This window comes from Engystomops pustulosus, chromosome 1, assembly GCF_040894005.1.
Source record: "Engystomops pustulosus chromosome 1, aEngPut4.maternal, whole genome shotgun sequence".
Taxonomy (NCBI): Eukaryota; Metazoa; Chordata; class Amphibia; order Anura; family Leptodactylidae; genus Engystomops; species Engystomops pustulosus.
In genome coordinates, this window is record NC_092411.1 from 141090288 (window position 1) to 141104418 (window position 14131).

Here is a 14131-nt window from a genome sequence, read left to right on the forward strand (position 1 = left end):
ATCTCCGCTATTTCCTATGTAGGCGCGCGCACGATCGTGCGCACGCAGCGCCGAAACCTCTTCTGCTCTAAAGTTTAAAAAGTGTAAAACCGCGATACCGCGGTTTATAACACTAACGAAAGTAAGTACCGGCACCAGCTCACCCTGAGCTGGTGCTCGGTACTTACAGCTTACCCCTACCATTCTAAGTGGTAGGTTTCCTTTAAAGCAGAGGGGATGATTTGTGTAGGTAGCTATGCACATAGCTCTAGTAACACAGCAGCATGAGAACAACCCCAGTGCTCCAGCCTCATTCCTAGAATGTAATTAGCTCTCCAGAGATGCTACCTATCACTGTCTACAGATTTATCTGGCCAGATGGTAGACTTCCACCAACGGTGATTTTATTCATTACTAGGGGGTATGTAAAGATTTTCCCATAAAAAAGGCAACACAGCAAATTAAAAAAAAAAAAACTGTAAAAAATGGTGGTTTAGATTATATACACACAGAAAACCACAACGAGATGATCACCGAAATAAGAAGCTGACTGATCTTAAAAACTGTGGATGCTTTTGATGTGGATTTTGGTACAGAAAATGTGCCCTTTAACCTTTCAAGGTCTGCTTTGAGTACCAATCCGTTATCAAGGTGTGCTTGCTTTCAGTGAATGAGAACTCTACAGGCAGTACCCAGGTTACGTACAAGATAGGGTCCGGAGGTTTGTTCTTAAGTTGAATTTGTATGTAAGTCGAAACTGTATATTTTATAATTGTAGATCCAGACAAAAAAATTTTTGGCCCCAGTGACAATTGGAGTTTAAACATTTTTTGCTTAAGTAGGGGACCGCCTGTATTATATTTACAGGATGCAAACAAAGTCATAAAAACAGTATAATTGTGACAATATACAGATATATGGATGATCTCAATGCTTTAGATAGAAAGTGACAGCACTTACAAATGTAAATACACTAAAAGACAGAATTTGCAAATGTTTAATAGATGCAACTAATGCAAATAACAAAATACATTAATTTGATTTAGTTTGCAGAATTGATTGTAGAATATAGAAAAAACATAAATAAGCTTACCTGTAAGCCAAACTAAAATAAGAAAGACTGTCATAACGAATAGTGTTCTCATCTTCATAACCTTCCTGGTGTCGGGCTCCGGAGAGTGTTCTCGTTTTTAGAGGGATAATGCTATTTATAAGGCAAGGGTCCTTCTTGGGTTTAATGGCACTTAACCACTTAGAAGTGTACAAGATACCTACACTGGCAGGGGATAATGCTAACATGAAATGAAGAGTCTCAGAAGAGGGTGGCCTATTCATTAAGGGATTTTATCCATTAGAGAGTAGACTTGGGTCTGCTCGCTTTTCACAGATGTAATATATATTCCAGTATACACATTTATTGTTACTGATAACCTAATACAGAGTAAATAATGTTATCAAATCTTTGTGTGGTTACAAATCAATCTTCCTAAATTCTGTCTTCCCAAGAGGCAGCTTGACAATGCCAACCATAGGAAAGACTAGAAAGACTACCGTATTTTTCGGACTATAAGGCACACAAAAAATCCTTTGATTTTCTCAGAAATCAAAGGTGCGCTTTATAGTTCAGTGCGCCTTATATATGAACCGTACTTAGACATTTATTGATGGTGCGCCTTATAGTCCGAAAAATACTGTAATACAGACAGAATGATGATACCCTACTATGAGGCAAAATATAGACAATGTGATGGGTTTTTCATGGCAACAAATAATACTAGTATATATCTATATAGAAACCAAGGATACCCTCCAATCAAGAAGGGAAAGAAAGGACAGGGCTGCCAGTTCTTACCTCCTGATTACGCTCCACCGCCCGGGAAGACCGCCTCCCCGGCGCGCGTTTTGGCTCTGGCTGAGCCTTTGTCTGGGGGTGAGCCAGAGCCGAAACGCGCGTCGGGGAGGCGGTCTTCCCGGGCGGTGGAGCGTAATCACAAGCAATAGGTAAGAACTGGCAGCCCAACTCAAAGGTTCCCTGGTATATTATACTCATATCCCAGAGGCCACCTGTCCGCTATGTACACCAGTACAGATATAGGACAGTCCTTATAGGAAACATTCCCTTTGGCCACCAGCTCACCATACCCCACATAGAAATACACCAGTTCCACCTTGCCCGGTGCTAGACCGCCCTTTTCTGTCTTCGTGTCCCACCACCCTATACTGTATCTTGTGGATATCCTCCACTGAGAGGCCACACTTGTTGTCTCCATGGTTTTTTATTGTATCACACTCTGTAGCATTAATAAAGGTTATTCTTATATTTTAAATCCAATTGTGCATTGCATTAGTGTCCTTTCTTTCCCTTCTTGATTGGAGGGTATCCTTGGTTTCTATTTAGCATTTATTGTGGCACTATCCAGGTGCGGTGATGTGAAGTAGGGGTTTTAACTACAATAGTAAGACGGGTCATATATACCACATGTAGCTGTCTGTCAAGGCCTCCCTTAATATCTGATCCTACTTGTAAGATTGTATATCTATATAGAGTAGGGAAAGGGCCATCCTTGATGGCTAGGATGCATTTGTGGAATGATGGTACTGACACACATATTGATGATGCTTTTGGTTGTGGGGATCATGGGGATATTTTGTGTGTAAATTAACCATATTAAAGTGCAAAATCAAGTTGGAAGGCCATGCGTGGTACTTGACTTGCTGTGCTTTAGCAATGTATCTATGTATCTGTTAGCCCCTTAAGGACACAGGGTTTTTCACTAATTTCTCGCTCTCCACCTTCAAAAATCCATAACTTTTTCATTTTTCCGTGTACAGAGCTGTGTGAGGGCTTATTTTGTGCGTAACAAGTTTTACTTTCCCATGATTTTATTTATTATTCCATGCAGTGTACTGGGAAGCAGGAAAATTCCAAATGTGGAAAAAAAATCTTTAAAAATGCATGTGCATCACGTTCTTGTGGGCTCAGTTTTTACGACTTGCACTCTGCGCTCCAAATAACATGCCTACTTTATTCTTTGGTTCGGTACGATGGCGGTGATATCAAATTTATAAAGGTTTTATTGTATTTTAATACATTTTCAAAAATAAAACGAATGTGTACGAAAAAGAAAACATTTTTTGCCATCTTCTGACGCTAATAACTTTTTCATACTTTGGGGTACGGAGCTGTGTGATGTGTAATTTTTTGCAAAATGAGCCGAAGTTTTCATTGCTACCATTTTTAGGACTGTGCGACATTTTGATCACTTTGTATTACATTTTTTATGTCATGTAAAAAGGTGTAAAAGTCGCATTTCAGACATTTGTGCGCCATTTGCCGTTTTGGAGGTCACCGTCAGCAATAACCGGTTTTAAATTTTGATAGATCGGGCATTTGTGTGTGATTTTTACTGTTTATTTTGTTTTATATCAGTTCTAGGGAAAGGGGGGTGATTTGAAATTTTAATATTTTTTTCACTATTTCTTAGATCCTCCAGGGTACATTAACCCTAGATTGTCAGATCATTCCTACCATATACTGCAATACTACTGTATTGCAGTATATGGCATTTTTGCATATGAATCATTACAAGGAGCCACTGGATCATTGTAACAAATCTCCTGAAACCATGCAGCCTCGGTTCTGACGAAGACCCGAGGCTGTCACAGCAACCGATCGCTGCCCCCTTGATGACGTCCGAGGGAGCGGTGATCTGAAGAAACATGGCGGCGCCCAAGTCCCCAGCGGCAGAGAAGAGGTTAACACCCGCGATTGATGCAAGCACCAACCGCGGGTGATAGCGATGGGTCTTTGATGCAATATGCAGCAAAGTCCACCTCTGTATGAAGAGGGCTCAGCCCATGAGCCCTCTTCATACACCCTTCATAGCTCTGCGGTGGATATATCCATCGCAGAGCGTGAAGGGGTTAAGGAGTAAACAGATAAAAGCAACTAACTAAAACATTAAAAATACACAAGTTCATTTTATTCATGTCAGCAAATTGATTAATTGCATTGTGCTATTAGTCTTAAGTTTACAGTTTTGCTTATTTTAGGTCGGTGACAAATTTTTAAATCATGACTTGTAAGGGAGCAGTTCTGTATAAAAAATAGCATAAAAGTAAAAAATGATATATACATAAGTTATATAGAGATCAAGGGCAGCTCAAACAAAAGCAGCTTAAGCCTTTGGAAATGAAAGTGGGCGATGTTATTCAGCCTCCAGACGTGGAATAACTGGAAGAATCAAATTTCCAAAAGCAGAGTCTTGGGTAATGAAGTATCCGGTTGAGTGTGCATGCGCATGCTGCAAAAAGAGCATATTATTGTTAGAAAATAAAATATTAAATAATATTAAAATGGAAAACAAAATTACTGATCGTTGGAACTGACTACATCGGCAAACCGTGAACTGTTGGCTCCAAGAGACCCTCCATTCTGTAACTTCACAGACATCTCCCCCTCCCCACTGCTCCCTCAGCACTTCCCCCTTCCTCTGCCAGCTGTAATCCCACACAGTGATAGGGGGATAGTGCTCCTACACAGTGTATCAGCCTGTAAATCTACAGAATGGAGGCCCTCCATTAGCAGAATTTTAAAAGTTGATATTAGAAGAGAGGAGGATATGGATAACAAATATACAATTATAAGAGTCACTGGATCCCCTGGTTTATCTTGCTTGATTATGTTTTAACCCCTTCGTGACTGAGTGTCACTGGTGCCTAAATGTCCAGGTCTATTTTTGCAGTTCTGTTCTGCTCTTATTTAAATGGCAATATTTTTCGGACCACTTTACATATCATGATAAATTTTACTTCTTTTTTTCATGAAATGTGAGACATTTAACTGATACGAATAAATTAATTAATAAGATTTTTTAATAGAATTAGTGCTATTTTTTCCATTACATTTTCTAACTAACATTGTATAAACGTTTACCAAAATATTTTATACATATGTACAGTGTCAATCCATGAATATTTTCTATGTTTAGAGACAGAGGCAGAGGGTGCATGTACTTTTGCAAAGCGACATGAGTAGCTCCGTCTGCTTTCTACCTACAGCTTTCAGGCTGGAGGGGGCTCACTTCAAAGGGTCATATCTCCTGAACCCTGGCACCTAGAAACACAATTCTCATGTCATATTAAAGAAAATATCCCCTTTAATATAGTATCAGGATTGTGCTTCTATGTGAAACAGAAATAGAGAATCAAGTTCTGTATGCAAAATTCTAATTTTTTTTTAAATACAGGGTTTGTTTCACCTAGAAAAGTGTGTTTCATGGTGATCTGGTTCAGAAGATATGACTGTTTAAAAGTTTGACAAGGTCACGAGTTTAAAAACGCATATAGGTACAAATAGGACTTATAAAGCCGTACGGCAATCATGAACGGGTTAAACATGGAACATACCTGAAGTGCAGCTTTTTGCTGGGCAGCTATATGTTGCTGTTCAGCATGGTCACGGAAATCCTTGTTAACGTTTGGCCTTGCAAGGGCTATGCTGTAAGAAGATACAATAAATATAAACTGCTAAATGATTTTACATTATATATGACAGCACGGAAGTTATTAACTTTTGACAAAGTTGTAGATCCATAGGAAATGTTTGTAATATTCAGTGTTTGTAAAAGAAACCTTGTAACACAAACGTGAAATGTGAAAGAAACCATAATTCATCAGATCAGACAATCATCTTGACCAATTGAAAGCAGACCCATTTTAAGGGCTGTCAGTGACTTAAAGCTAGTCCACAGGTTAGCAGCCCAATGTTCGGGGTGGCGGCCTCCCGAGTTCCTATGACCAGTGTCATTTCTAAACTTTGCATTGGAGGCCTAATGATGCACCTTTTTCAGATATCACAACAATCTAAATTCAAAATTTTATCTCAAAACATTGTTTTCTTACCTTGCCCCGGGATTGTTGGTTGAAGATTGATTTTGCAAGAGCAGTTTCCTCTTCTCCTTGTCTAGTTCTGCCAAAATAGCAACTCTGTTCTTATTTGGAAAGCCTATGGTACACAAAAATATGGATGAGTAACTTGTTATAGAAATGATCTTAACTGGAAAATAGGTATTTCATTTGAATGCACAGATGGATAAAAAAGCCATTTATTATGTGTACTTATCTGGTTTCAGATGAAAGGGTTACTTAAAGAACATCTACCATCAAAATCCATCATAATTAACCATAAATAAACTTTTAAAATTATGCTACAGACCTGGAGGGGCTCTGTGGGGCGTTTCCAGAGTCCCTCAGTGATTTTTCTCGTTGTTACAATGTGCAGAGCAGGTCTCCCCTCACCTAATGCTAATAGAATACACAGGCAGAGGGAGAGAGCGGGGTGTTGAGCGAGACATGTTCTGCTCAATGCAACAGCCTACACCATGGAGGGGATCTGGTGATATTGATATTAGAAGTAAGGAGGCCATGGATAACAAATATAAGAATATTATCACAGTCACAGTAACTGGATCTATGAGTAAGTGTTTCTAGTTTATTATGATGGATTTTGATGGTAGATTTCTTTTAACTGAAATCAAAAAGATGACTGAAAAGATGAGGAAACACAGAACAACTGAAAACAGGGATAAGAGGGCAAAAAAAAATCAGCATGTAAGGGGATAATGGTGCGAGTATCAAAAACCTACCATAGCTGGACTACATGCTTCACACAGATTGTCCTTGGTTATAATAGTTACCAATGGTGGCAGTAAGCTAACCACCGGCTTTATGGCTAGCTCACAGCCGCCATATACATGGACATGTGCATGGTGCCTAACTGTAGATTCTCCCACGTATGCTCCAATAGAAACCCGCAGTGGAACTTTAGTGATGTGGCAGCAATACAATAACCTGCATGGTAACATTTACATTTTTGGATAACTTTCTGTAAATATTTTATGCTCTTCTATACCAGTCCAATAAATTAAAATATTTCTGAAAATCTATAAACATCAGGCCTTACAAATATTCTGCAGAAGGGGGGAAAAAGGTTACACTTATTCATCACACATGCCTCCCATGGAGAGCCAGATCTTGCTATTAACAGAACCAAGTCGTTGGTAAGGAGGCATCCCAGTTTATCTCCAGCTGTGTTGGGATGGGAGCAAAAAGTGAAGCAAAGTGACAATTAAAATGTAACAAAAGAAAAAATGTTTTTACCTTCAGCTAATACAGTCTGGCCCCTTGCAGATGGCTGCGTGCTTACCCAGGCCGTATCTGGGCATAGCACACGGCCAGGTGCGGAGGGGCAGCCGAAGACTCTTCACCCCTCCCATCTCCATAGGAAACCGGACAAACCTGTAAATCCATCAAAAGATGACCTGGTGTAGTGCTAGTCTATGGCGGCGAAAGGTAGCTGACGTTATTGCAGTCCTCAATTTGACAAATAATCTGGGAGAAGTTCCTGATATTTACAGTGCCAACATTTGTTTTTGCCAATGCTTACTATACCTTTCTAACCTGTAGTTAACATTATTAATTTGCCATCATTTATTAGTGAGCACCCATACAGATTTCTCTGTCGGTCACTAGGAGGGCCGTAGGCTAGGCGGACCGGTTTCTCCCTCTTTGCAGTAAAGAGCAGTGCCCCCGACTGTCTTAAGACAGCTAGGACCCTGCTCTAACAGTCTGGATCGGAGCGGCTGTTGACCCCTATGATCCCACAGTAAATGCTGTGACCACGGGATAGATGTACCTTCAGAGGGGGGAGTGGGCTCCCTCCCTCTCCTCCCGGTTCCCTTCAAACTACTTCATCCAAATATTTTCCAAAAAAAATGTGTTCATTAAAGGTAAACTTGTGTGGTTATTCATACTTTCTTTGTTACCTTTAAAATGACTAAGAACTATCCCTCTACATCATGGACAGATACATAAATACTTATTTTTAGAATCCCAACCTTCAGTGAAGACACTAAATGTCAATTACTGTCACAAACTATTAACTGGATTATTAATAGCCCTTGCTGCTGGATTGGTGCACTAATGGAGGCTCGATGCTAAGGCTGTGCACTCTCAGCAGCGCACTTCTAGCCACACAAGTGCTACACAACAGGATGTAAATAGACAGAGAAATCTTAATGACATTAGACTGACATGGTGCTTACATCAAGTGACTCATCTCATTGACCTTTTAGGCTGTTTGCCGTATACAGGGCTGTATAACACTGCAGATATAGAATACAATACATTGCTGTTGATATTAATCCCATATAAGTAGAATGCATAGACTAAGGAGAGAGACATGACCATGGTCAGTCCACAAATCTCAGATCTTACACTGATCATTACAGTTCAGAGGAAGAAGTGTTTGGTCTGGGATTCACAGGTTCCACAATTGCTCGTCTCTGGCCCTTGAATTGAGAGGACACACTGCGCTTACACAAGAGACATGGCGACCTCCACCACAGCAAGGGGTGTGGGTACCAGTGCCCCTAAGCTATTCTATAATTATTACTTGTTTACCAATTTCTGTGGCTCTTTCTGTTCACTGCTATGGAAGTTGTGGAAACAGCTGCCAGTAATGCACTTTACTGTTACTGGTTCTTTTATAAAGGACCATGATCTGCAGACAATTGGCCATTAAAACAGACAAAGAGATGCCAAGTAACAATGATAAGCAGCCATAGACATGTGAATACTGTTTTACTAGGAACTGACACTTATGGGAAGAAGAAGGAAAAAGCCCCCTCTTTCCACATCAATCATTTGGCAATCCGGGACAGAGGCTCAAGTGCTGCCCTGATAATCTGGGTTTACAAGGAGTCATTGATGTGGCATAGGTGCCCACTATGGCTGGTACACACAGAGCCTCTAGAGACAGTGGGTCGTCTGTGGTGAACTCACTTCTATTCTGAGAGCCATACATCTAGGATTTCCATCATCTGTGGCCACAGCTTATCATTGCATGGCACCAGCCATAGTAACTCCAGGCAAGGGCGCACAGCCTGTCAGAATATATGAGTACAGGCTATTGTGTGCCACGCTACCCACTGCCCGCCCCTTCCTTATAGACGTTAATCCTGGTCACATCACCACATAATATCCTCCTCTGTTACCTGCAGCCGGTGGCGGCGCCGCCATCTTGCTCAGCCGCTTACACTGCCTTACAGGAAGAGCGGGCGTAAACGTCGTTACTAGGCAACAGAAGAAGTTGCTTAGGCCGCCATGTTTGACTCTTGCCCTCTTCCCGATATTAGTAGTGTAAATAACAATGCAAAACGCTTTAGCATTATCGCTTTGAAGAGACGTTTATACTGCAATTATCTAGTGCGCTTTATTTCATGTATATCACACAATTTCCCAGGGAAATTCCCGCATCAAAGATGGCGCGATATGTTTCACAAAGTGACGTCATCTCCAACCATAGAGTAATTCAGTGTGTAGACGAAGACTTACTATATCATTGGCTGTTAGTCTCTTAGTCCCTTACTCTTAGGCTCTTAGTACCTTACAGACACGCACACACACACACAGACACATATACACACACATATACATGCATACACACACACATATATATATATATGTATATATATATATATTTATATATATATATATACACACACACACACACACACACACACACACACACACACACACACACACACATATATATATATATATTCATACACACAGATATACACACACATATATACACACATACATACACACACACATATATATATATATATATACATATACATACATACACACATATATACATACATACACACACATATATATACATATACACACACATATATACATATACACACATATACACATTATATATATATATATATATATATATATATATATATATATATATATATATATACACATGCGCTCACACACACAGAGGATTCCCTTATTGCCAGACCATTAGTTTGCTAACACAAGGCGTTTGCTTTGATTTGGGTTTAGAAACGCACGTGTGGGCAATGTTTGGCCCGATCACATGTGTTTCCATAGAAATGCATGTGATTGTTAAGCAAGAACCCGATGCATTTAAACAATACAAAATAGCAGGTGCTCTTTACCGATCGCATGCATTTCTATGGAAACACACATTCGATAAGCACGACCACTTTCTTGCTTTTCTAAACCTAAAATAGTACATTGCGGTAAAAGTGGCTAATGGGGTTGAAATAATATATAAGATCTCCAAACACTGTCAGGTGGTGCAGGTCGAGCGGGGTAGACCCAGTACAGCTCTGCTACAGAACAAGGGGTTCTTTCCTCCTGTAACTGGGGCTCTTATAGATGCTAATAGAAAAACTAAAATGAAAAAAAAAACTGTGAAAATGTCCCCCATGGGTCTTTAATGACCTCATGGGGGACATACTAAGTAAAAAACATACATAAAATATGATTAAATATATAGAAATACATGTGAATATTTTTCAATAAAATTAAAAAATCCCCGTCCACTGTAAAAAACATTGCCATAGTTTCCTGTTGGAGCATTGCCATAGTTTTCCTGCCCGAGCATATACATAGATATTATATATCAAAATGACCGTCACACACTAGGCAATTTAGAATGGTCTTTTTTGGCTAATTTGAAAAATCCTATGTGTAGTCCTAGGGGTTGGGCTTTGGTTTTGATGCATTTAAAAAAAACTAAATGTGACTTGTCTGTGCTGCAGATTGCTCCTTGGTGCTCCTGTATAGCTTTCCCTCCTGCTCCTTCACAGAGGTCACAGCCTAGTGAGGTGACATCAGTGGGGGAGGGAGGACCCGTACAGGAGCACACGGTGGGGGTGACAACTAAGCAGTCTGCAGCACAGACAAGTCACATTAATTTTGTATCCAAAGAAAGGCAGATTTGCAATGCAGCTGTAATGGGCATTTGCAACCTGTCTTTAGTGAAAATGAGGTCCCTGGTGACAGGTTCCCTTTAAGTCAAAACATTTCCTAAACATGCTGAGTCATTGAAGCCTTTTCAGGCCTTGTCAGCAATGGGTAAGGGTAAAAATGTATATTTTGGCAATTTCTGTCAGCTCCATAGAGATTATTGGAGCAGAATGGTCATGCACAGGCGTCTACTCCATTAGGGTACAATCACATGGCCGTCTGCGGGGACGTACATGCGGCCGCAAATTTGCGGCCGCATGTACGTTCCCATAGACGGCAATAGAGGAGCAGTGCAGATACGGTGCCACACATGTGTGGCACCGATCCGGGCCGCACACCGCAAAAAGATAGAGCATGCTCTATCTTTCGGCATGTGTGCGGCCTTGCGGCTATTCTTTATGGAGGGAGGAGGGGTCACCTCCTCTCCAGCACACGGCGGTATGCCCGCACGGCGGGCATACCGCGTGTGAATGGACACCTGCTCTGACGGAGCGATGAGGTGTCCAAGGGAGGTACATGGGAACCCATCGGACCCCTCGTTTTTGTGATCTGTGCGGGTCTCATCACTGAGTCCCCCACCTATCAACAAGTTAGGCCCTATCCTGTGGAAACGGCCTAACTTATGTTCATGGGAAAACCCCTTTAAAGAGGACCTGCCACACAAAATGTCGGCACTAGGAGCTGCTTACTAAAGTGTTAGGATAGCGAAGGATAGCGTTACCGGAAACTAACTAACACTGCGGCGGGGTACAGTGTAATCTCAAAGCTGTCCAACGTATTCATGAGGGGGCGGGGTTGGGGTGTGGTTAGGGGCAGTGACTTCCACAGTCACCGCCAGCCTATGGAGCGAGTGGGGCGGTCTGGGGAATAGGCAGCGCCTCTGACCGTCCCCTCATGAATACATGGGATGACGATTACATTGTACCCCGTCGCAGTGTTAGATAGCATTACCAGAGGTTTCCGGTAACGCTATCCTTCTAACACTGCGGCGTTTGTTCAAGCACTAGGAGTTGCTTACTTTAGTAAGCAGCTCCTAGTGCCAAAATTTGGGGTGACAGGTCCTCTTTAAGCTTCACATTCAGGCCTTACTACAACCTGCCGCCTTCATCTCAAGAACATCCCTCGCATCCGACCCTTACTCAATCCAGAGTCTACAAAATTACTAGTCCATGCCCTTATCTTCTTTCGCTTGGACTACTGCAACATTCTTCTCTGTGGTCTCCCAGCTAACTCTCCAAAGCCTCTCCAATCCATCCTAAACTCTGCTGCCCGACTAATCCATCTGTCTCCTCGATTCTCCTCTGCCTCTCCTCTCTGCCAGTCTCTCTACTTATTACCTATTGCACAGCAAATTCAATTTAACCCCTTCCCGCCGATGCCCTTTTTAATTTTTGTGTTTTCATTTTTAACTCCCCACCTTCAAAAATCTATAACTTTTTTTAACTTTTCCATGTACAGAGCTGTGTTATGGCTTATTTTCTGCGCAACAAATTACACTTCAAAATGGTGGTATTTAATATTGCATGCCGTGTACTGGGAAGCAGGAAAAAATTTCCAAATGCAGTGAAATTGGTGAAAAAACGCATTCGTGCCGTAATCTTGTGGGCTTGGATTTTACGGATTTCACTGTACGTCCCAAATGACATGTCTACTCTATTCTTTGGGTCGGTACGATTACGGGGATACCAAATTTGTATAGGTTTTATAATGCCTTCATATATTTTAAAAAATTAAAACCTCCTGTACAAAAGAATTTTTTGGGATTTTGCCATCTTCTGGTGCTAATAACTTTTTTATACTTTGGTGTACGGAGCTGTGGGTGCTGTCATTTATTGCAAATTTTGATGACGTTTTCATTGTTATAATTTTTAGGACTATATAACCTTTTGGCAAAAAAGTGCAATTTTGGGCGCTATTTTCCGTTACAAAGTTAAACGCAGTGAAAAACTGTTATTATATTTTGATCAATCGGGCATTTTCTGATGTGGCATTACTTAATGTGTCTATGATTTTTACTGTTTATTTATATTTATATCAGTTCTAGGGAAAGGGAGAGTGATTTGGATTTTTAAGTTTTTTATTATAATTTTTTTTCAACTTTTTTTTAATTTTTACTATTTTTCAGACTCCCTAGGGTACTTTGACCCTAGGTTGTCTGATCGATCCTACCATATACTGCCATATATGTCACATGTCGGTAAGGGGTTAAAATACTAACCATGACTTAAAAAGCCATCCCCTCGATACATTTCTGAACTCATCAGCCAATACTGTCACACACGTGACCTCCATTCCTCACAGGACCTTCAGCTTCATTCTATTACCATCCGCTCTTCTCACTGCATCCAGGACTTTTCCCATGCATTTCCCATACTCTGCAACTCTCTTATAAAATGTGTCAGACTGTCCCCCACTTTCCAAACTTTCGAACCTAACCTAAAAACCCACCTGTTCATGTACGCTTACAACACACATTAACTGCTCTGCTCCCTCACCTCATGGGGCATACTTATCAGGACCTCTGCGCCACTGGTGTAGGCCCTCAAATAATCGCAAATGCTAGCTTATTGCTAGCACTTGCGATTATTTGCCCCAATCCGCCACCTTCACGTGAGTGGGGCGTGAAGGGACGTGAAGGGGGGTGCCGAGCGAAGGGCGCAGCCGGCCGGGAGTGGGCCGGTGCGGGGCATTACTGTCCCCGCGCCGGCGCACTCGCTGCTGCCTGTGACTTTTCATATGTGAAAAGTCGCCAGTTGCGTTTCTTTCTACGCCAGGCCCTGCCTGGAGGCGGAAGCCTCTTGATGTATCCTGCTGCGAACATGCACGAGCGCCAGCGTATGATAAAATGCCCCCATGTCTCCATCTTCCCTCCCATATAGATTGTGAGCCCTCATGGGCAGGGTCCCCCTTGCGCTTGTTTTTTGATCACTGTAGCTTTGCATTTTGTACTTGCATTTGTTTTTTGTCTTAGAGCAATGTATGTGAACCCCTTACTGATTGTACAGCACCATGGAATTGATGGTGCTCTGTAAAATAATAATAATAATAATAATAATGATGATGATGATGAAAATAACAGTTAAAACAACACATATGTACCAGGCATAATACATCTTAAACAGAGATTTTGATTGAATTTATTATGGTTTCTCGGAGCTCACATATCACATATGGTGGAATAAACATTTGACAATTGTTTTCCTCTTATAAATGTACAAGGAATATTTGCATATACATCTATGACAAGATGATGTGGTCTTGCAATCTGTCTGCTTTTAATTTTAGTTGTTTGTTC

The 14131-nt window shown here is 41.1% G+C and overlaps 1 protein-coding gene across 2 annotated transcripts; it reads right to left on the reverse strand.

Moving 5' to 3' along the window:
- Positions 1 to 3940: 3940 nt before the first annotated feature.
- INIP (INTS3 and NABP interacting protein) lies at positions 3941 to 9185 on the reverse strand. 2 transcript variants are annotated; one of them, XM_072154812.1, is made up of 4 exons: positions 9036 to 9185; positions 5884 to 5986; positions 5389 to 5479; positions 3941 to 4283 (listed from the first exon to the last, which is right to left on the reverse strand). In XM_072154812.1, the coding sequence occupies exons 1-4, from the start codon at positions 9058 to 9060 to the stop codon at positions 4188 to 4190; spliced, it is 315 nt and encodes a 104-aa protein (XP_072010913.1). In that variant the 5' UTR covers positions 9061 to 9185; the 3' UTR covers positions 3941 to 4187. The 2 variants fall into 2 exon arrangements, with proteins under 2 accessions (XP_072010913.1, XP_072010915.1); XM_072154814.1 differs by lacking the exon at positions 9036 to 9185 and adding an exon at positions 8824 to 8979.
- Between the last annotated feature and the right edge of the window lie 4946 nt (positions 9186 to 14131).